Source organism: Tiliqua scincoides, chromosome 7, assembly GCF_035046505.1.
Source record: "Tiliqua scincoides isolate rTilSci1 chromosome 7, rTilSci1.hap2, whole genome shotgun sequence".
NCBI lineage: Eukaryota > Metazoa > Chordata > Lepidosauria > Squamata > Scincidae > Tiliqua > Tiliqua scincoides.
In genome coordinates, this window is record NC_089827.1 from 61,329,462 (window position 1) to 61,353,052 (window position 23,591).

A 23,591-nucleotide genomic window follows, 5' to 3' on the forward strand; every position below is an offset into this window, starting at 1 on the left:
GGCAGGGCTGGAAAGTCTTCCGGAGACGGAGTTACACGCATAGGATTGGGCTCTAAGGCTGCAATCCAAGCCACACTTACCTGGGAGTAAGCACCACTGACTGCAATGGGACTTACTTCTGATGAACTTACCTGATGCACCAGGTAAGTTACTTTTCCTCCAGAAATCTGTCCATACCATCACCACATCCTGTGGCAGGGAGTTCCACAGACCTTTCTTCCAGAAGTCTGTCCACTCCCCCTTTGAAGGCCTCTAGGCCAGATGCCATCACCACATCCTGTGGCAAGGGGTTCCACAGGCTAATCATACGCTGGGTAAAGAAATACATTCTTTTGTCTGTCCTGAGATATCAACTGTGCATTGCAGAGCTTTCAAAGGCCTTTCAGCCTCTCAGGAAAAAATGGAACCCCTATCTAGCCACAAGATGCATCACTCTAGCTTGTTCTTATCTCTGTGGTGCGTGGCGGGTCTATCACCATGGCCACGACAGAGCGCCCCGATGCTGCCCTCGCGTGAGCCCGCGACTTCCTTTTTCCCGTTCCTTTCCGCTAGGCGACTCGAACGGTTCGTCCCTCTGGCCTCGGAGAGTTGGCGCCTCTATGGTTAGGCGCGAGGAGAGGCGGGGCCTGACGCAGATTGTGGAAAGAGGCAGGGTGGGGGCTGGACGGGTGTGGAGAAGCGTGAGGCCGGGAAGGGTCACCAGGTGGCGCTCGCCTGCTGGTTCTCAGAGCGCCAAGCGTTTGGTTTCAAACCAGACAGGGGTGACTGCAACAACTACCGCGGCATCTCTCTCCTTAGCGTTGTAGGAAAGCTGTTTGCCCGAGTTGTACTAAAGAGGCTCCAGGTACTTGCAGAGAGCGTCTATCCAGAATCGCAGTGTGGATTCCGAGCCAACAGGTCCACCACTGATATGGTATTCTCCCTTAGACAACTGCAGGAGAAATGCAGAGAACAACGACAGCCACTCTTTATAGCCTTCATAGATCTCACAAAGGCTTTCGACCTGGTCAGCAGAGACGGCCTCTTCAAGATTCTCCCCAAGATTGGATGTCCACCCAGGCTCCTCAGCATCATCAGATCTTTCCACAAGGACATGAAGGGCACTGTTGTCTTCGATGGCTCCACATCAGACCCTTTTGACATCCGAAGCGGAGTGAAGCAGGGCTGTGTTCTTGCGCCAACCTTGTTTGGGATTTTCTTCGCTGTCCTGCTGAAGCAGGCCTTTGGAACTGCAACAGAAGGCATCTATCTCCGGACCAGATCAGACGGAAAGCTCTTCAACCTCTCCAGACTGAGAGCAAAATCCAAAGTCCAGCTAAAATGTCTGCGTGACTTCCTCTTTGCCGACGATGCAGCTGTCACTACCCACTCTGCCAAAGATCTCCAGCAGCTCATGGATCGTTTTAGCAAGGCCTGCCAAGATTTTGGACTGACAATCAGCCTGAAGAAAACACAGGTCATGGTTCAGGATGTGGACTCACCTCCCTGCATTACAATCTCTGAGCATGAACTGGAGGTTGTCCATGACTTTGTGTACCTTGGCTCAACGATCTCCAAGACTCATTCTCTCGATACCGAGCTAAACAAGCGCATCGGTAAAGCAGCTACCACGTTTTCCAGACTCACAAAGAGAGTCTGGTCCAACAAGAAGCTGACGGAACATACCAAGATCCAGGTCTACAGAGCTTGGTCTCAGAGTCCTGAGTACACTTCTGTACTGCAGCGAGTCATGGACTCTTCGCTCACAACAGGAGAGGAAACTGAGCGCTTTCCACATGCGCTGCCTCCGACGCATCCTCGGCATCACCTGGCAGGACAAAGTTCCAAACAACACAGTCCTGGAACGTGCTGGAATCCCTAGCATGTATTCACTGCTGAAACAGAGACGCCTGCGTTGGCTTGGTCATGTCGTGAGAATGGATGATGGCCGGATCCCAAAGGATCTCCTCTATGGAGAACTCGTGCAAGGAAAGCGCCCTACAGGCAGACCACAGCTGCGATACAAGGACATCTGCAAGAGGGATCTGAAGGCCTTAGGGATGGACCTCAACAAGTGGGAAACCCTGGCCTCTGAGCGGCCCGCTTGGAGGCAGGCTGTGCAGCATGGCCTTTCCCAGTTTGAAGAGACACTTTGCCAACAGTCTGAGACTAAGAGGCAAAGAAGGAAGGCCCATAGCCAGGGAGTCAGACCAGGGACAGACTGCACTTGCTCCTGGTGTGGAAGGGATTGTCACTCCCGGATTGGCCTTTTCAGCCACACTAGACGCTGTGCCAGAACCACCTTTCAGAGCGCGATACCATAGTCTTTCGAGACTGAAGGTTGCCAATACAAAGCGTTTGGTTAAGGCTGTTTGAAAGGGGCTTTCCCAGACCAAAGGGAAAGCTGCATCAGGCAGCTGAGTCAGCTGCATCAGGCATTCCATTGGTGGAGCAGAAGAGAGCCACCACAATGGTTACTGGGCCGGGGCACCTCCCTGGTGAGGAAAGGCTGCAGCATCGGGGCTCTTCAGTTCTTTTCCCTCTGACACAACACCAGAACCAGGGGACACCCACTAAAATGGAGTGCCTGTGGAACTCCTTGCCACAGGATATGGTGATAGAGTGAATAGAGGGATGTTCTTTTGAGCAGCAGACCACCCCCAGCCCTGTGCCCCGGGGCAAAGTTCTGCAATGGCATCCCCCCGCAGGCTGTCGCCACTTCCCACATGAAAATTTGCCCCCCCCTCACCTGAGGCTCATGGAACCTTGCACGACCCAAGTCTACATCAGAGAAGCCCCTCTGAGGTTCCCCGAAGCTATAAACTGTGCTTCTGGGAAACCAGAAGCACAGTTTCCGACCCCATTGGGAGCCTCAGAGAGGTTTCCACAGGGTCCTAGAGGCTCGTGCCTGGGGCATTTGCCCCATCAAACTTAATGGCACATCCGCAACCGGTTATTTTCCCTCTCATACAACACCAGAAACAAGGGGAATCCACTAAAATTGAGGGTCTGTGGAACTCCTTGCCACAGGATGTGGTGATGACATCTGGCCTAGATATCCTTAAAAGGGAATTGGACCGGTTTATGGAGGAAAAGTCTACCACAGGTTACAAGCCATGATGGTTATATGCAACCTCGTGGTTCTAGAAGTAGGCTATATCTGAGTACCATATGCAAGAAAGTAGCACCAGGATGCAGGTGTCTTCTCTTCTGTGCTTCCTGAGGCATCTGGTGGGCCACTGTGAGGAACAGGAAGCTGGACTAGATGGGCCCTTGGTCTGTTCCAGCAGGGCTTATGTTCTTATTTGTGGGGGGGGGGGGCAGCTGGGGCACCCATCTCTGTCCACCTACCTGCCTCCACTGCTCCTCCTCCTCCTCCCCCCACTCCCTTAGCCTTCAAGTGTGTCTGAGAAAAGCACCTTTCAAGGGCTCTGGTCCCAGTCTTCTCAAGGCTTTAAAGATTAACAGCACTATGCTATGCATACTTGCTGAAAGGAAAGTTGCACTAAGCTCTGTGAGGCTGACCTCTAGATAAGTGTGCAGAGAACTGCAGCTGAAGATCAGAGTGTGAATTGAACAGACACATGGGGAGCCACTGATATATTAAGCGGCATTAAGACCAGCATCGCATGGTCAGAACAGCTCCTGGTCAAAAATCTGGCTATCTTGTCCTAAATCAGTCAAAGTCTCTGAGCTGTCGTCAGCCCCCTTTTGCAGTGATCTAACATGTTTAGACTGCAAGCCATTTTGGGGCAGGGAGCCATTTAGTTGTCTCTCTAAACCGCTTTGTGAACTTTAGTTGTTGTTGAAAAGCAGTGTAAAGAGCATGGCTGTTGCAAGGCTAGGCTTGTCCAGGAAGCCTAGTTTAAGTTGCATATATAACTGGTACAGCTGCCTAAAGTGCTTCCTGTCACAGATGCCATTGGGCAGCAAGCCAACTTGGATGAAGTACTGGGATGAAGTCAGATGTGGAGATTATCTGCAAGTAGCAATAACGCTTGACTTAATTTGTGAGGATTGTTTTAGGAAACAGTGACCAACCTGCTGTGTTTTAATTTATTATTATTATTATTATTATTATTATTATTATTATTATTATTATTATTATTATTATTATTAACAGTATTTATATACCGCTTTTCAACTAAAAGTTCACAAAGCGATTTACAGAGAAAAATTAAATAAACTAAATGGCTCCCTGTCCCAAAAGGGCTCACAATCTAAAAAGATGCAAATGAATACCAGCAGACAGACACTGCTGGGGTGAGGTGGGCCAGTTACTCTCCCCCTGCTAAAAAAAGGAGCACCCACTTGAAAAAGTGCCTCTTACCCAATTAGCAGGGGTAATTTGGCTTCTTTTTTAAAAAAATTTTGCTTATTTGCCTGTGAGGTCATTGCCATGTTCTTGATACTGTGTAGGACCACGCACCTCACATGGCTCTGTGAAGTCACTGCCTGTACAACCACTGACAGTGCTGCAGCAGTGAGCTGCCACTCCTTTCTTCATTCCTATTGGACTTTTTTCTTCCTCCTCTTCTTCCTTTCCTAAGAGATCACACCCAATTAGGTGACAGCAAGGTTCAGTTGAGACTTTGTGTGTCTTCATTTAACTGTATCCTTGCTAAGGAGTTTCATTTTGGGGTGGTTTACCAATGTGAATGTAGAAATGTTTGTGAGTGAGGTGCTTCTGAGTGGTCTCCACTTCTAAAAGCACTAGACTTGTCACCTCTCCTGGTGTGCAAAGAATATCGCGATCACAGTTCAGTAATAATATACCTGACACACCTGTGATTTTAACCCCAGAAATGGGGGGGGGGGGTATAAAGGGGAAGGCGAGAAGAAGAGGAAATTCAAAACAAGGAATATATCAGGAGAGGACCGAAGAAAAGGACAGTGGCAGGAAAGGGAAGCCTTGATGTTACTGCCACAGATTGAAGATCACAAAGAGCTTCTGCATTAGCAGGGACTTTCTCACTTGCTACAATGCAAGCTGAGTGCATGTGTGTTCCTCAACTCTTGCATGAGTTCCATGTGCACACCAGAGCCCTAATGAGGATGCCGGAGTTTGTGTATTGCTATCATTAACAACCAAACGGGCTGCTGCAGTTTCTTTGGCGTACGAAACCAGGCATTGATGTATGCTATACCTACATGCATCTTGTATGAATGTATTCACGGCCTATGTTGTTTCTGAAGTCCAATCTGTGTCTGAGATACAGGTCATGCCTTGTTATCCAGTGGGGGTTCCATTCCAGAACTCCCAGTGGAGAAAAAAAAAATTAGCAGATACCAAATCAGTGGAAAAATAGCTTTAAAGACCCACTTCCAGGTTTCTTGCTCCTCCACTGTCACCCCAGAATGCATTGGTATATAGAGACTATATCGCATTCAGCCACTAGATGGGGTGAATTATGGAATCTAGTGGAATGAAATTATTCTATTAGATTCCATTATTCACCCCATCTAGTGGTTGAATGTGGTATAGCGTCTATACCAGTGGTCACCAAACTACGGTGCACGGTAAAAGCTGTTGCTGTCTGGAAAAGCTCTTACAGTTCCACTTCACCGCTGGGAAGAAGCCCACCCAAGTGCTGCAATGCGACGCTCTGGGCAGTCACACCTGTAGCCCACTGCGGCAAAAGGGCTTTGTGCCTGCATTTCTGGGCAGATGCAACTGTCTAGGATCACATTGTGGCACTCAGGTGGGCTTCGTGTGAGCAGCAAGGTGGAACGGTAAGCACTGCTCACCTGGGGAAGGTATGCAGTATTGTGCTGGATCTGGCCAGCAGGCTGTGGTTTGGCAAGCGCTAATCTATACCAATGCATTCTGGGAAGACAATGGAGGAGCAAGAAACCCAGAAGTGGGTCCTTAAAGCTATCTTTAACCCCGACAAGCTTGCAACCAGTGCGGTTTAATAACATGAAGATAGGAAATGGAATTTTGGTGCTTTTTTTCCTTGTTACAAGGCATTTAAAGATGGACCCCTGTATCAGTGGTGAGTCAAATATTGGATTCTACTGATCTGGTGACCACTGGTATAGACGCTATACCACATTTGGCCACTAGATGGGGTGAATAATGGAATCTAATAGACTACATCAGTAATCAGTAATCAGTAATCAGTAATTTCAAACATCAGTGGTGACCTGTACATACGTACTTGCGCACCAAGATCTTTCTGAAAGTAAGAATATTTTATTATTTAATCCTAGGCTGATCTGAGATGTAATTTGCACAATTGGAATAAATAAGCCAAAGCAGGTAAGAGAATTTTCATGAATTCTGCATAATTTATTGCTTCCTAAAATTAAACAAGTATTTTTTTAAAATTAAAGCAAAGGTTTACAATGTATCAGGAGAAAGGTGTCTTGCCTTATTTCATTTCATGGTGCATAAAACTGAGCACTGCAATGATACGTGTTCAGTTTTTCCACATTACCAACTTCTGAGTCACATGACAAGGGTAAGTGACACAGGGCCCAATCCTATCCAGTTTTCCAGTGCCGGTGCAACTGTGTCAGTGGAGCATGCACTGCATCTTGTGGTGCGGCAGCAGTCACAGAGGCCTCCTTAAGGTATGGGAACATTTGTTCCCTTACCTTGGGGCTGCATTACAGCTGCACCAGTGCTGGAGAATTGGATAGAATTGGGCCCACAGTTAGGAGTCTTGATTTTTACCACCTATATTTTTTGCAAAGGGTCAGTTCTGCCTGTCGTGTCAGAATCTGTTTCACATAGTCATTGATGGGGCGGCGCATCCCCAAATTCTACTTTCTCTTTTACCAACACACTCACTTCAGCGACAGCGCATTGATAGGCCTCAGAAGCCTCTTCAAACTCAGCTAGGTGCTGCTCATAGCTTTGAATAGATGCCAGGAGGGTCTCTCTTTCCACTGCTCCCAGGATGGCATGAAGAATGATATCCATGCCCAGGCCAAGAACACCAATGCCAATACCTCCAAGAACAGAGACTCCAATTTGCGCAAGCAAAGCGATAAGTTTGCTAACAGTAACGGTTACAACATTTGAACAGATCAGTTTCACAGCAACGATACCTGCTGTCGCCGTGGCCTCTCCAAGAACAGTGGAGACAATGCTGTGAGCTGCAGCGATTTTCCCCAGTTCAGGCTGTTTGATATCGTAAAGTTTTCGATACATCCCTGGCTCGAGCTTTTCCTTCATGTCTCTGTCCAGCTTCCACACCTCTTGCTGAATCTCATTCAAGACTCGGATGATGATGTCACAGTTCTCTTTGATGGTTCCATCCTCTTTCATGGCAACATGAGCAATCCCAGCCCCCAGATGGACATTCAGCGTTTCAATCAGTTCCTCGGTGGCCTTAAAATTAAGCCGCAAACAGTCTAACAGTTTCTGGTGCAGGTCAATCACCTCCTGGCGCCGCTTTGGATTATTGGGGTAGAGAAGGTCGCTGAGATTCATTCTTTGAAGAAGAGCTGGTAGCAAACAGGACAGCAAAACTGCTGTGAACGTTTGAGGTGGCAATATGAGGAGTAACTTGCCTCTAAAGTCACATAATGCAAGGAAAGTCAAGCGACATTTCTTGATGGCACTGGTAGATTAATTATGTCAAAGGGTTTCATGGGAAACATTGAGTTTTTGAAGACAGACTGGGGATCCTTATCTTTCCCTGGTGCCTTATGGTTGGAAAAATCATGATGTGGCCGAGCCAGCCCTAGTACAGAGCCTTTTAAAACGCTGACTGGCTACTGTTGTATGGGATTCAATTGTGTTGCTACTTCCTCTCTGGAAGTAGCACAGAAAGGAGGAACCTGAGGGGAAGGGAAACTTAGGGACATAAACAAGCATTAAGTCACTAGCTGGACTCACTTGTGGATGCCACTTGTAACACTTGTGGGATGTTAGCCACCACTGGTGATGAAATGTAGTCTGGGCAGAAGTGCCAGACAGATGCTCCATCAGGGTATATTGAGCTGCTGTTGCCTCCTCACAGCTGGGCAGTTGCAGAGTTGGTCAGAGATGGGTCAAGTGAATGACCCCCTCCCAGTCCCTCCTGGTTATATTCCAACATCAGTGGGAGTTAGTTCCACAGAGCCTAAAGAGGTCCAAGTATGCACTTGCTGGGGTGGTTGTTGGCAACCTTCAGTCTCGAAAGACTAAGGTTTAAGCCTAGAGCACCTGGCATTCCTAGGCGGTCTCCCATCCAAGTACTAACCAGGCCTGGCCCTGCTTAGCTTCTGAGATCAGGCATGTGCAGGGTAACAGTTGCTGCTCTTGCTGGGGTAGGAACTAGACATGAGCTGGACCCTTAAGAGTAGAGGTCAGCAGCAAGCAGAAGTTCATCCCTACCTACCCCCAGTGCCTGTCATTTTAACTATACACTTCCCTCTGCTTCATTTAATAAACCCTATAATTTATTAATTATAACAAGCATTGACTAATATTAATAAATAATAATAATTAATTATCAGCATCCTTATTCTCTCTTCTGTATATGCATGAACACATCCCTTGCCCAACTCTACAACACGGAAATGATTGGAAGAAGTTCTCACCTTAATTTTCAGCTTGGCACAATCAGTTTGAAAGCTAGTGCAGGCATCCTGCTTTGGGCTCATATCCGATAATAGTGTGGCTGCTGGTAAAGTCACGCTGACCCACACTTCTTTGCTGAAGCAGTGTCCGGGGCTTGCTCGCAACAGTGGCTCAGCACAATGGGTCACAAGGCAGCCGTCATTGTGCCATGTACTTAACCCTCATTTACTAAACTGCAGCTCATAGAATCAGCAAATTATTTCAACTGCTGACATATTCACATTTAAATGTATCCATTTTAGAATGAATATACTATAGAACCAGTGCAAGGGGATCACAGATCACTTGCTCATCCATAGAAATGTGCAAATGTTACTAATGCAACAAAAAATGTGAATCAAGCACAACCTTCTTTGTCTGATATATTTCTGGTGCAGTCTTCAGCACTGAGCAAATTATATCCTTTAAATCTACTTGCTTTGGACTTTTAGCAGGATGGAACAAGATGTCCTACATTTACACAAGCATCTCATTTTGGTGGACCATAATGAACTGAAGTAAAACCATTTTACACAAGCAGGTAGGATTACTCCCAATTATTCACAAGGACCATAAATAGTATTGTATTCTGGCTCATAGCGGGAACTGTTAGACTTTGCAAGTTAATATTCAGTATTGTAGGATTAGTTAGAGGATTGGGCTGGGCAAGAGGGAAGGGAACACTGTGAAAACCACTAACAAATAGATCATAGAAAAGATATTCAAGATTACTGTTGTGTTCTCCTCAACTAGTATAGAAAGCATTAATAAGAACTGCAGCATAATTGACAGTCCAATGAAAACCCAACTAGGTAGAATTGCTAGGACCTAAACATTTGGTTCCACTGGAGCATCTGCCTTAAATACAATTATTTAACTGAGTTTTTGTCAAGGAAAGGGGGTGTGCGAGTACCAGGAAAAGGCAGGCTAACAAAAGGGAGTAGCATCTAAGGGTAAGCGCGCCTGCACCCCTTCCTGCTCTCTGCTTTCCCTATACTGGACCAGCAGCAGAATGGGGAAAAATATTGGTAGTTTGCATCCACTGCATCCATCCTAAGCTATAGAGACCAGACAGAGGAGGACCATCTGGGGAAAACTCCTTCCCAGCAGGACACTGAACTCCTGGCATATCTCATAGAAAGGATTGGGCTGTTAATGGCAGCCATATTTTGCAAAACATGCCTTATGTTCCTTTTACTGCTTTTAAACTTGCTTCACATTCTTGTTTTGAAAAAAATGTGTATATTTCACATGGTCCATGAATTTTTCTCAGAACAAATGTGTATATACATTTCATGTTAAAGTATGATCACTTTATACATGGAGTTATTTCAGTAGAGTACGTTGTTGGTTTTTGTCATGAATATGTACAGTTTGGGCCTAGTAACATGTAACGCTACATGTAAAACATGTACAAGCTAAAACAGTAACACAGAAGTGGCTTGCAGTCCTAGCTGCTAGGAATTTACAACTCAATGGAAGGTGATAATGTAGCACCTAGGCAGCCAGAAAGACGCCCATCAAGGATGGAATGCAGCTGTAGATCTGGGGGGGGGGGAGAGCTGAGAGGGCTAGCATCTAGCCCCACTTCCGGAGGACAGGGTCTTTGGTCTTTGTCTTTGTTGGGGAAGGTTGTGGGTGCAAGATCCTGCAGCCTGGTCCGCCAGGGCCATGTGGCCTTATAGAAACCTGGAGGAAAGATCTACAAAGAAAGCTGATCCAGGTGAGAGTAGGGAAAAATAGAGTTAGCCAGTTAACTTTGTTGTTTTATGCTGATAATGTTTCCTAGAATTTTTTATGCCTCTAGCATTTGCTGCCTTTTGTAACTTTTTGTAACCCCATGTAATTAATAAAGTAAAAATCCTTTTACCATGTTGGTTCATTGTCTGTTGGGGACAAAGGTTCAGAATCCTGCCTAGCCGTTCAGCAAGCTACCAAATCCTCATTGTGGACTAGTAACTTGAGGACTGAGACTTTAAGTAAAGAAAGTGCTCAGTGCCTACAAGGGATATAGTTAAGCCTAGAGGGTCTCAGTATCCCTGGACTGAGACACTGGCTCTTACAGGGTGGTGCCAGTACTACCGAACAGGGATCTTTGAGGGCTCTAGGGTTCAGAACCAACAACTCTGAGCACCCCAAAACCCTGGGAGTGAGACCAAGTATACGACAGTTCTTAGTATAGAAATAGTTCTTAGAAATATTTTGTGTGCTGTTCAGCATCGAAGAAGTTTTATTCACGGGGACAGAAGTGCTGCTAATGAGGTTTCAGAAGAGAGATGGCTAAGATTGCAGTTTTACAGATGGCATCCCATTAAGCATTTTTGGTTTGTATTTCAGTGCAAAGACTCCCTTGGAAATGCTGTCCATGTTTGGCTCCAAGGAGGATCAGCAGAGGCTGCTCAATGCCAGCCACACTCTGTATGATTGTGTCTACAGTTTTGTCTCTTCTAGCAACATCATATTCCGAATACTCAACCAGTACCTTAAAACTGAATTTGCCAGTGTTGCACTCAAGGAGAATCTGAGCATCATGGAGAACCTCCAGCTTCTGATAAGTGCTCTGAACGAAATGCAAGAGACTGTGGACTCTAAGGCTAAAGATGTCCATCAGCATGTCAGCGACCCATTGTATTCTAAGATCAACCTGACTACATCCTCCAAAGAGGAAAGAACGCAGCTCGTGAAAGAAATTTCAAGTATATATACGGGAGCTTTTTCAAATGTCTGTGGTCCTATTGCTACGGTCTTATTCAGACATGGCAATCTCCCTGAAAAACTGGAGTATGTCGTTCAGAATTTAGCAAACTGTCCTGTGGTAGCTCTCCGAGTAGGTGACCTTCTTATGAACCAGGGAAAAATTGCCGAGGCAGTTCCAGAGCCTACCACCAGCAAATCCCCTTCAGCAACTTTGTCTGGAGAGAGGGTTCACGGTCAGTCAGTAGCTACCACCGCTGTCTCCCTTACCACCCTCATGCAGAGAGTTCTTCAGGGTCACTCAGATAAGAATAACAGCCTTGCATTGGCTGCAAACTACATGGAAGATGCTGCGAAGGTACTGAAACCAATTTCTGAAAGCTTCCAAAGCATTGTTAAGGCAGCTGAAGAGTATGTCATGCTGATCGTCGAACAGTTTCAGTGAGTCAGAAGGTGAGGTTCAGCTCTTGGACATCCATCTCTGCTTATGTGGCAGGGGAAGTTGTGCAAATAAAGAAGAAAGAGCATCTGTCAGTTGCAGCAACTCCATTTCCATCTGCATCCATTTTGATGTCACGTCCTGAGCACTGCACCAGAAAGTCTAAACTAGGTGCTCCTTAAAGGTGCAGGTAGATAAGTATCTGCCGAAAACAATGTGCCCTGCCAGACCACCCATGCAAAAAGCTTCTATAATATGTCTGTTTTAAGTCTAAGCATAACCTTTCTATGTGTTCTTCATGGTCTCTGCACAGCCACATGTAGCATACGCAGAATGCTTTGTCGAGCGTTCTGCCCCTGTTGTCAACTGGAGGGAAACCCCACACATACTGTGTGCCTTGAGGACAAGAAGCATGTGAAATCCCTCTGTTCCTTTGATGGCTTCTCCTGTCATTCAGATTGTAGCATTTGAAGAGAGAGTCCCCACTCAAGGTAGGGGGGGGCAGAACACTTAACAAAGCTCTGTGTGTGCGGAGAACTCCGTTACTGCACAGATGAGCACCTGAAGAACTGTCGTTACAGAAAAAAACAGCCTATATCCTTTCTATTGTTGACATCCTACTTGTAGCCACGCTCCTTAGGCCAGCACAAAGAGACTGTGGCCTGATTTTTCTGCTTATGAAATGGCAATAATATTTCCCTGTCTGAGCTGTACAGGATGTTATGCAGCTATATCCAGATGTATTCAAGCCTGAGTAAGCCCTTTGTAGATTGCAGAGCTAATCAAATCATCTGTTGCATCTTTTGCTAAAGATGCATGTAACTAGCCCCTCTATCACACTACACAACATATTGCCCTCTTGTGTTGCATACTGAGATCCAAGTTCATCTGGAAGCACTGTCATTTTCTGATGTCTCCATGAATGCTAAGTCATCAAGTTCAACCATTTCTGGTTTGATTATACAGTAGTGCCAAGGCTTCAATCCATGGCCTGCTGGAAGAAGGAGGTGGGGGAGTCTGCCATGTTCAGGATCACCTCTCCTTGCCTGCTTGTTGCTTTGGAAGGACCACGTAAGCAGGGGCAGACTATTTCGAGCCTGCACTGTTCCCCTTTAGTTTACTTACCAGGAGCACAGCCTGCAGGCTACCTGGTCCAAGTCTCTTCTGTTTTTTATGAGCAGGCTGGAGACCAGTCTGCACTGCTTCCATTTCAAACAGAAGTGGTGGGGACCATGCATGCTGCAGGTGGCACTCCTGGCAAGTGGGGGGGGGGTGCAAGTGCCCACAGATGATAGCCATCTCTATCATTTCTCATTGTCTGATCCTGCAGAGGCAGTGGAAGTTCTGAACTGGTGTTTGTTTCGGACTGGATGAGCCTTCCCTCTGCATCTTTAGGCTGATGGCCTAAAGCATTCCTGTTTCAGAAGGCATTTTATTTTGTTTCTTAAGCAGATTTTTATCTTTGCTGTTTGCATTTGAATTTGGAAAATTCTTGCTATTTTTATAATTGCAGCTTTTCTTAGCAGACACTCTCATTATTTTATTGCATTGTTATATACGTTTGTGAGTCACTTTGATATTTTAAAATAAAAGTGCAGTATAAACTAAATGTACTGAAAAACATCAGGTAAGATAAGAGGTACCAAATGCAGCCTCAGAAGGCAGAGGGCACTAGCGGAGGCTGCAGTGGGGAGAATGGATGGAGATGGGGGAATATTGTTAGTGCTAGTAACTTTCTGGTGAGGCCTGAAGATATTTTTTTTCCATACAAGCCATCGGAGTTCTCAGTCTTTTTCATGTGGCTTTTACAGCTTGGTCCTTCTTTTATAAGGTGGTTGCTGCTGGTCTTGTGTTCTATTATAATTGTGTTTTGTTGTTTTAGGATTGCCTTGATGTTTTATGGGTTTGGGGTTATAATGTAATTTGTTTTAGTTGTGAGTTTTTTGTACTTTTTCTCTCTTTTGGTAAGCTGCTTTGGGTCCCCTCAGGGAGGAAAACAGGGTAAAAATGCTAAAAATGAATAAATAAACTGTGCAGCTCCAAATAGTTTCACACACCACTAAGGAGCTGACCCTTGTCATTACTTCTGTTGGTAGTTGTGCACTCCATTCCATGACCTGTCAACATCCACATGTCAGAGGAAGGTGAAACAGTCAGCTCTTTGCATCTGGGATGGGAAGAGGGTTGGTGCTTTCCCCCTTCACTGAGCTTATTGGGAGGGGGTCAAAGGGCCAGTCAAACCCTCATCGTCTCTTCCTCCTTCACTCCCACCCTTCTTCCCAGTCTGGGTTTTGTCCTCAATTCTCCCAGTCACGACAGATGACAAGAAGGATGTTTGCAAGTCAGAAGCTCTATTATCTTTTGTGCAGCTTAGTGCTTCACACCCCTTGTGGTTTTATACAGTGGGAACACAGAACAGACCACTGAGTTTGGTGTGAACATCTCCTCTCTTGCTCCAGAACAGGGGTGTCAAACTTGTTTCATACCGAGGGCCGAATAGCATTCATGATGCCTGCTGAGGGCCAAAAGTGATGCCATTAGGCAGGAAGTGATGTCATTAAACAGGTCATAACCAAAACGAAGCACTTTTTTCACTTAGGAACTCATTAGCTGCAACTGACAGAAAACACACAGATCTTGATCATATTTCAAGACATGGGAGAGCCTAATTTTCATGTGGGCTGCCCTTTCCGCAGTGCCACCTCAGCACTGCTAAGCAGCTGAGAGCCCGAGGGCCTGATAAAAAGCTTCCGCAGGCCACATCCGGCCCCTGGGCCTTATGTTTGAGACCCCTGCTCTAGAATTGGGGTAGCAGGAAGGATGAGCTCCTGCTTTTCAGAAGTTCTAAAGAAGCATAACAAAGCAAAGATTTTGAGTTTCTGACCTGATTCAGTTCGTACATTTATGTACTGGGTACCAGTGCTGACCTGAAATGGAGGGAGAGTTTGCCCCCCTCCCTTGCTTATTTTTAAGCACAAAGGGAGTGAAAAAGTTCCCCACGCTCACAGTTTCCCCCTCCCCCCCCCAGCATCCCTTCTCTCCCTGGTATGTTTTTTTTAAAATCTGTCTGCAGCCCAATAAGCTGCTGTTTCAGCACCTGTTTTAAAAAAAAAATAGCTTTTATCCTAGAAGGAATGAAGTCTTCATGTAACCTGTCAGGTTTGATGAGGTGACAAAGGAAAATGGCCCCCCCCATGGCCCTTACTGTTTCTAGAAGGAAGAAAGCTGTGTTTTGTTTTTCTTTAATAGTACCAAAGCAGCAGCCAGTCAGCTGCAAAGGGCAGTGAACAATTAGCACAAAGGGTAATATTTGAGTTGCTTTCAGAAAAAATGATGCTCCGCTTTCCACAATCTCCAGTCTGATGAACCATTAGAAAATTTAGAATCAAACTAGTACAGATTATTGGTTCTGTTTAGGGTGCCTACAAGGAAAGAGAGCCTTGGAAGTGATCATCAGCTTCCATTCACCTTCACAGACTCTTGCCCTGACCATTCCATCCCTCCTTGTGTCCCCCCCCACCCCATTCTGCTTTCCCAGGGCATACCAAGTAAGCATCTTCCAGCAAATGGTGGAGGTTATAGAACTAATTACTGGCAAAAGCAACCCCAGGATAAGGGTCAGCTCTAAATGCTTCTCCCTTTCCTTACTAGAAAGTGGACAAATGATGTGAATATTTCTGTTAGCTAATTCCTCATGAAGCAGAGCAACACGTCTGATTTAGTTTGGCGTTTTGCTCCCTGCCCTCTTTGCCCCACCCCTTTTAAATGTTTGCCCCAACAGGTGCCCCAGCCAGGTGAGGCCAGGAAATGTCCACCTTCAGGCATGTCCAAAGTAATAGGCATATGCTGTGTGAAATCCAACACGCTCGGCGTAATAATCACAGGGAGCGTAGTGTTCGCAGCGCTCCTGCTTCATCTCCAGTGGGGTCTTGAACATTTCGTAGTACCTGGAGTGCAGAAAGAGGAAGAGGTCACATTGGGGGAGCTTGCTAGGCCACTGTGGCTTTTCCCAGGCCCCCCACTTGGTTCAGTCAGCGGAGCATTCAGAATCCAACTTTTGGAGTGGACCAAGAACCAGGTTCAGTACAAAGCACTTCTGTCCATTTCGCTGTTTTAAAGGGGTTATTGAGGGCATCTGCTGCCACTGTTAACTGACTGTCTATCAGTCAGCTTGGGAGGAAAATTGGTGGCAGTAAGCTTTGCAGGCGCTGTAACAAGCTGTGTGAGCAGCCACTCCCACTTGCCGTCTGAGTCATCCTGGGCAGGGACAGCAACACAGTCATGAGTGGGAGGGGCATCTTACATGGCACGTTGCAGCGGCTTCAATACTTACCTTCCCCCCGTAGCTACGCTCCTGCTGCCAGGTCTTTATCACATTAGCGTGCTAACATGTAGTCAGCCCTTACATAAGAACATAAGAACATAAGAACAGCCCCACTGGATCAGGCCATAGGCCCATCTAGTCCAGCTTCCTGTATCTCACAGCGGCCCACCAAATGCCCCAGGGAGCACACCAGATAACAAGAGACCTCATCCTGGTGCCCTCCCCTACATCTGGCATTCTGACTTAACCCATTCCTAAAATCAGGAGGTTGCGCATACACATCATGGCTTGTACCCCATAATGGATTTTTCCTCCAGAAACTTGTCCAATCCCCTTTTAAAGGCGTCTAGGCTAGACGCCAGCACCACATCCTGTGGCAAGGAGTTCCACAGACCGACCACACGCTGAGTAAAGAAATATTTTCTTTTGTCTGTCCTAACCTGCCCAACACTCAATTTTAGTGGATGTCCCCTGGTTCTGGTATTATGTGAGAGTGTAAAGAGCATCTCCCTATCCACTCTGTCCATCCCCTGCATAATTTTGTATGTCTCAATCATGTCCCCCCTCAAGCGTCTCTTTTCTAGGCTGAAGAGGCCCAAACGCCGTAGCCTTTCCTCATAAGGAAGGTGCCCCAGCCCCGTAATCATCTTAGTCGCTCTCTTTTGCACCTTTTCCATTTCCGCTATGTTCCCTTCAAGACATTCCCTTCAAGACATACTTAAATATTGCGGTCCCCACAGGGACACCACCAACAAAGTCCTTCCTTGCCCATCCTGACGCTTGTGTGATGGCCATAATTTTTAAAAGGCCCTCACCACACATGTCAGCCCAAACATGTGCAGCATCTCCGTGCTGTTGCAACAGATCCCTACAGCCTTCTTACGTGATGTGAAGAAGCCATGCGTTTGGGCCAACGTGTATGGTAAGGGATTTTTAAATGTCACACCCGCAGCATAGGATGTCACTTCTGATAAGCATTTCCTGAGGGGCTTTGCATAAGGAGTACAACACTGAAATCATCCTCAGCTGGGGGCATCATTCCATCTGGGCCTTAAGGAAGAGAAATTTGCGCATTTCCAATAAATATTTCCTGCCTTTTTTCTTCTGTCAGTGAAGTTACACAGGCAAACATCTCCATGTTTTCCACCATCTATGCCTTACCCTCCTCCCAACTAGACGTTATGGATATCAACCCTAAACCCAGGAGTCTCTTACCTTTCATAATATGGATAGGATCTCTTCTGCCTTCTCATAAAGGCGTTGGCACTTTCCCGTGTTATCTTCACCCCTATGGTGAATACAGAACAGGTTATAAGATACGTATACAGAAATGTCTTCACACCAAGGCCTGAAGAGTCTCTGGAGCTATAATCTCTTGTGTCTCAGACACAATCAGTGGTTGATGGGATGTAGCAGCTGCTGATTGGCAGAATGTTGCAGTCAGTCCCAGGACTCCATTTAAGGCACTGCCTGTCCCAGTCCAAGTATTCACCCAGGCACATCACCTTCTTCATCAGTCAGCCAGCAACTTATGAATGGGAGATTCCTCAGTTTTGAAAATGTATATCCAGCCTGTTCTCCATCCTAGAACTCAAGGCAATGCACCCTGGGTTCCCAGACAGCCACTCAACCAGGTACTGACCAGACTAGCTTCAGCAAGGTACAAGTACCCTCAGACCATGCTCTGGAAAATGAAGTTGAATGTTTCCTGGAAAAACTCATATCGTCCTACAATACCTCAGTACTTGTAAGCTTGCTGCCATTCACCAGAACAATCATTTTGTATAGTTTGGGGCTCCTCAGATTGTAACTACGGCCATTGGTAAACATTTTTAGTGAGAGTTCAAGGGCGATCACCTACTGTCTCTTCATACTCACCTTTGTCTATCAATTCCCAACACCATCAACAAAACTCCATACTTGCATGAACCGAACTCCTTCCCCACTTCAGCTTGTCTAGCCTTAAGGTCTACATTTTCTATCAGCAATTAGTGCCAGAGGCTGGATTTTGCTGTCAAATGATCTTCTTCACAATGCACAAACATAAGGGAATGTTGGGTGATGCTCCCTATAATATTGTCCAGAATCCTCCACACTGCACAGGTATTTGGTGGCACACTTGAAGGTCATGTGTGAGAAAAGTGTTCCCTGAAGATAGAGAGTCTGAATGAAAACCACTGTGATAGACCATTGAATATCAGCTTCCAATTCTATCAAATACTAGTGGCCAAATCCTAACCATATGCCAGCAGAATGCATGTTATGCCGGTGATGCCTTCCACAAAAGTTTTTTAGGGTGCAATCCTAACCCCTTATGTCAGTGCTTTCCAGCACTGACATAAAGGCAATGCAGCTGTGAGGTAAGGGAACAAACATCCCCTTACTTTGAGGAGGCCTCTGTGAGTGACACCCAACTGCAGAATGCAGCACATGTCCCATTGGCACATGTGCTGGAAAGCACTGACATAAGGGGTTAGGATTGCACCCTTGAAGTGCTCTGTAGCAGTTCAGGGAACTAGTGCACCATCAGGAAGGCTGGAGCCTTTCCATGTGTGCTGGCAGATCAACCTCCCCCTTCCTGGGCCTGATTCGCCTGCATGGATCAATGTGTACTTGTGCCAGTGATATCACTGGCACAGATCCAAGTTGACCTGTTTCAGATGCTGGGGCTTACCCCAGAACAAGGGGACAAACCTCCAGCAGCCAAAAATCCCCCATGGGATACAGCAAAAGCCAAGTTGGCACCATTGCATAGCCATACTAGATCTTAGGTTGGATTGGGCTGCCCATGTCTTTTTTTCACGTATCTGTCAAGTATCTATTAAGTCAAGTATCATGATGTTTCAGTGCATATGGAATACTGCAATCAAATGTTACAGTGTCCAGTACAGATACCCAACATTCAGAGAATATTCAAACTCTCAGAAGGCTGCTGGAGATTATTCAACATCAACATTTGCTGAGGATAACTTTTGGAAGCAAATTCATTTCAGGCCAGACTACAGTGGCAGAAAAAGTTGCAGCTGCCAAGTCCCTTCCTACAAGACTTCTCCTTTTAGAGGCATTGCAGTTTCATCTTGACTGAACAACTTTGCCTCATGTTCCCCACACTACTGGGACCCCCTGACTGCATCACGCAGACTCATTTATCAATCACCAATCCCTTCCACCTCCCTTCCTTTAAGCAAATCCCTTGGATGGAATTGCATTACTTCTGTGCTCCATACAGCACTGACCAGTTCCCTAGGAAGTTCTCCTGCTCAAATTCCATAAATCAGTCTTTCTGCTACCCATGAAGAGCTGTTTCTTTCCTAAAACAACAAAGAGACTGGTGGTAACTGAAAACCAAACAGATTTATTGTGGCATATGTTTTGGTGGCCTAGAGCCCACTTCATCAAGCCGCATCTCATGAAGTGGGCTGTGGTCCACCAAAGCTGATGCCACAATAAATCTGTTAGTCTTTAAGGTGCCCCAAGATTTTTGCTGCAGGCGCTCCCCCCCCCCCTGGAAGTTTCTTTCCTTGCCTTTTCCCAGACTGACTAGCAAGAGAGTGCCCAGTTGTGGAGTTAACAGGGGGCTTATTCACTGGGGGACTGATTGGTAAATTGAGCTCATGCCAGGGCTCTTATAACATGTAAATGTTACACACACACACACACACACACACACACACACACACACACCCTTGCCAGAAATCACAGGCTTCCTTATAAACTTTCTCCATTTTCCAAAATGAGCCTCAATAGCAATATTATTCTTCATAATCTGCTTCCACGTGTGAGGCCAGAGAGATTCAAAAGTGCCAGAAGAGATTTTTTTTCCCTAATGGACCTTCTAGCAAACCAGAAGCAGGGAGGCAGAAAGTCAAAGCCCTAAATTCTGTTCCTAACATACTCAGAAGAAAAAAAGTGTGGCCTTCTATAACCCAAATATATGCTTCTTATGACAACGTACAGTATAAGCTTCATGATCACCCCCTAGAATCTAGACTCAGGAATCCTTTTTGCAGCATCTCTTCTGTGCATTTAATAGTTCTAGAAATTCAACAGACAAAGGTGCCCTCCTCATCATAGTTCTCTTGTTGTAGCTCCCTTGTCCTTATTGGAACAAGCTGCACCTTTTGGATCTCTGCCTGTCATGAGCTAGTTAAAAGCTCAGGTGCCCTGCTATAAAAATAAGTGGCAACCCTACAAGGATGTCAAACAGCGCTTACAGGACTATGGGGAAATCTAGGAGGGGAAAAAGACATGGAGGAAGAATAAAATCATTCACAAAAGGAATGAATGACCTGGGGGAGGTCTTTAAAAGTTAGTTCAGATTGGCTATTGCAAACAATAAAGAATACTGAGGAGACATATGGACACCACCAGCCTGCACTCACCATCATCCAAGGGCCTGGTTGTATCTGAAAAACAAACAAGACCACTATAAGACCAGTGGACTATCTCCCCCACCCGCCCGCCCCCCATTCATTTCCCTCTATCTTTACTGCATATGTTCCTGCCATTGCTGACACTATCATACTATAGACAAGTTTGAGCTAAATATCATCTTCCTCTCTTTCAACTACCATTTGAAATGTCTGGTGGCTTAGCTAAACCTGTGGCACAGAACCAGAAGTCACAATGTACTGTTGGCATCTTTTCTGGAATTGACACTCTCTGGAAAACAGCTCCTTTCGTTAAACGATGACTCTGTCACACCCTTGCTTCTGCCCCCTCCATCTTAGGACTGGTGTCAGTTATGCGCACAAATGGGAAGGGGGAAAATCTGTCTTCACTGTGTGTCTGGACAAAACACCCACAACCTTCTCCACATCCTGCTGTATTGTTTTCTTCAGCATTCTCTATGCGAATAGTCAGAAGCGGCTTAAGGAGCATGGATGTGGACTCCTACATGGGGAGTAGGGGGGAGGTTAAACATGGAGAGGGGGGGTTAAAGTTAGATAATTTGTCTCGGATTGGAGGTTTAAGAAATTCTCTGTCATGAGAGAAACTGGACTAGCTAAATTTGGATGGCACTGCTGGTCACCCAATGTTTTTATTCAGACAAATTGTTCAGATAGTTATTTAAAGGGAGGAAGCCACCCCTTGGCTCAGACTTCTTTCTGTCTGATTCAGGGATTATTTTCAGAGAGAGAAACATACTCCTACCCTCGCTGTCCATGTGCTCCCCCTCAAGTTTAATATTCACTTATCTTTAAATAAAGTCTACAGAGGTACTTAACTTTCTGGCGAGTCTACATTATACTGATTGAAACTGGTTTAACAGACATTCCCTCATCCCAGAGAACTGTGGAAGTAATAGCTAGTGAAGGCTACTAGGAATTTTAAACAGAGAGTTCCCAGCCCCCTTGCCACTAGGGTATTTGCATCCTGGACAATTGTGTCCTGGTCAAATTGGCCGCCCTGGACATTTGCATCTGTTTTTGTTTTGTTTTTGTTTTTGTTTTTTTTTTTTGGGGGGGGGGGGTGTCCTGAATAATTGCATCCCACTATAACTGGAAAACAAACTACAACTGGGAAACAAACTTCATGTTATATATCCTAAACCTCTTAACCCAGCCCTAAGGCTTAAACCCAAACCTTTGTGTTTGAAAAATAAAAAAGTACATCTATTGTAAATATACATATATTGGGACACCTATGTCTGGGACACAAAAAGAATGGATGTAAATGCCCATAACTGGGATGCCTTTGTTGTCCAGGACGCAAAGGTCCCGTCACTAATGTAGCTGTATCTCTTGCCAACCTTCATTTGACATCACCTTCACACATTATCCTAATAGCATGGTCACCACCAAAAATCAAAATCATGCCAGAGTCTTTGCCTTGATACTTGCTTTTGTTGCGGTGGTTAAAATTATTCTGAACCCCATAGGTGCTACATCAGAAAAGTAAGACATCCACTACATAGACCCTGGTGGCAGCTGCACTGGTAGTTTTGACCCAGCTTTGAGTCAAGTGATTCTGTTCCTAAAATGAAAGGATTGTCCTCCTCTCAGCCCACTCCCTACCCAGTTGGTTCTGAATGTTTATGAGAACTCACGGGGAGAGATTGTATACATGTTGTATTCTCTTACCTCCTTCACAACAGCAGGGGGCTGTCAGAACCAGAGTAATTAAGAACAGCATCAAAATACTTCTCATCTTCTCCGGCTTGCGGAAAGTTCTTTCTACCGCTTGAGCTTCTCTTGAAGAATTCAGTGGCTTTCTCAAGAGTTATTTCTTCCAGCAACAGCTTATATTCTGTAACTGTCTAACTAGAGCAGGCCTTTGGCCAGCAAACCCCTGGCACTGTGTCATTCATATGTCCTGGTTCAATTCCAAAATTTTCCATCTGGGTCAAACAACATCTGGTTCGGGCCACCCTTTTGCACATTTCCTTGGGCCAAAGGCTCGTGGCATTTCCAAGTGACTTCAAGGAAACTTCTTTCAAAAAAAAAGAGAAGAAGCAGTTGGACAAGAAATATCTTGAGGAGGGAAAAAAACATTTCCAGCTGGAAAGAGAGAAGCCAGTGAAAGGCCCAAAGTGAGACTGGCAACTATAAGATATACAATGACTCACGGTTCAGTCGTTTGTCGCTCCTACAATTATGATAAATGCAAGACCATAGATGCAGTGGCACGGATGACCACAGCTATCTGAAACACATGTCAAACAGCTGTTTGTGTGAAACCACTTCCTGGGTAGTTTTGGCAGCAGGTTCATCATGCCAATACCAACTGTGAAAAGGAAGACAGGATGGGTCCACTTTTTATTTTGAAAATTGTGATTCCTCCCAAGTGATAAGAAGGTAGGGGCCACGTAGGGAAGAGAGTGTGGAAGTAATCCCTCTAAGTGTCATGCCATCTTGCTCTGCTACTATCTAATCCTCCTCCCTTGGCTTGACAGAGGTGACCATAGAGAAACCATTCATATACCACCCTGCACTCTCACATGCGGCAGTGTGTGAAATGGTGATGTGGGACTAAGCCGAACCACTCAGTACCACAGTGTGCAATGCATTGGTTATACTGTTCAAGCATGTACACTACATTCCAATGATGATGCTGAAAAATTCATAACACACACATCAGGTGAGACATCTGACTTCTCCAGCCAGCTGATTTAGTCACCCAATACTGGAATAGTGAAAGTTGCCTCAAACATACAGGGAACTGCTTCACACAATTGACATGGGTGACTGAGGCCTCACTGTAAGCATGCCCCTGCTATGTGGAAGCAGCTGGGCAGTCCAATCCTGAGCTGCCCATTGTGCCGGGACCACCACAGCGCCAAAACAGCTGCCGCAGGATCCTGTGCGCAACAGGGTGGCCACCATCGGCTCTTTGGGGGAAGGAAACTTTCATCCTTACTTACCTCTCACTGGCCATCTGGTCACCGCTCCCACCTTAGCATACAGCAGGTGCTCCATTGGCACGACTGCATGCTATGGGGTGGCAGGGGGGTAGGATTGGGCTGTCAGCATTTCTTCTTTAGGGTTACAATTGCCTCTTTCCGTCTTCATTTTAGCATTTTATATTCATCATCAAGCTTGGTTTTTAAAAAGCTGAGAAAATATATCATTTTCTTCACAGATGATATCCATTTCCTGAAG

At 45.8% G+C, this 23,591-nt stretch overlaps 3 protein-coding genes across 3 annotated transcripts; 1 reads left to right on the forward strand and 2 right to left on the reverse strand.

The window, feature by feature from the left end:
• Positions 1-6,718: 6,718 nt before the first annotated feature.
• SMCO3 (single-pass membrane protein with coiled-coil domains 3) lies at positions 6,719-7,420 on the reverse strand. The gene has a single exon (XM_066634481.1). It carries the CDS (start codon positions 7,418-7,420, stop codon positions 6,719-6,721), a length of 702 nt encoding a protein of 233 aa, XP_066490578.1.
• Positions 7,421-10,889: 3,469 nt separating this feature from the next.
• Positions 10,890-11,672, forward strand: C7H12orf60 (chromosome 7 C12orf60 homolog). Its single transcript, XM_066634482.1, has one exon. It carries the CDS (start codon positions 10,890-10,892, stop codon positions 11,670-11,672), a length of 783 nt encoding a protein of 260 aa, XP_066490579.1.
• Positions 11,673-14,950: 3,278 nt separating this feature from the next.
• Positions 14,951-22,180, reverse strand: LOC136657508 (matrix Gla protein-like). Its single transcript, XM_066634418.1, has 4 exons — positions 22,074-22,180; positions 20,373-20,396; positions 17,206-17,278; positions 14,951-15,613 (listed from the first exon to the last, which is right to left on the reverse strand). Exons 1-4 carry the CDS (start codon positions 22,138-22,140, stop codon positions 15,484-15,486), a joined length of 294 nt encoding a protein of 97 aa, XP_066490515.1. The 5' UTR covers positions 22,141-22,180; the 3' UTR covers positions 14,951-15,483.
• Between the last annotated feature and the right edge of the window lie 1,411 nt (positions 22,181-23,591).

What these genes read in the sequence shown, in the direction of transcription:
- SMCO3 (XM_066634481.1), bottom strand. Translation starts at nt 7,420, where the DNA reads ATGAATCTCAGCGACCTTCTCTACCCCAATAATCCAAAGCGGCGCCAG.
- C7H12orf60 (XM_066634482.1), top strand. Translation starts at nt 10,890, where the DNA reads ATGCTGTCCATGTTTGGCTCCAAGGAGGATCAGCAGAGGCTGCTCAAT.
- LOC136657508 (XM_066634418.1), bottom strand. Translation starts at nt 22,140, where the DNA reads ATGAGAAGTATTTTGATGCTGTTCTTAATTACTCTGGTTCTGACAGCC. An exon ending in CCCCTGCTGTTGTGAAGGAG is followed by an intron (nt 20,397 to 22,073) that starts GTAAGAGAATAC and finishes TTTGTTTTTCAG; the next exon opens with ATACAACCAGGCCCTTGGAT. An exon ending in TCCTATCCATATTATGAAAG is followed by an intron (nt 15,614 to 17,205) that starts GTAAGAGACTCC and finishes TCTGCACTCCAG; the next exon opens with GTACTACGAAATGTTCAAGA.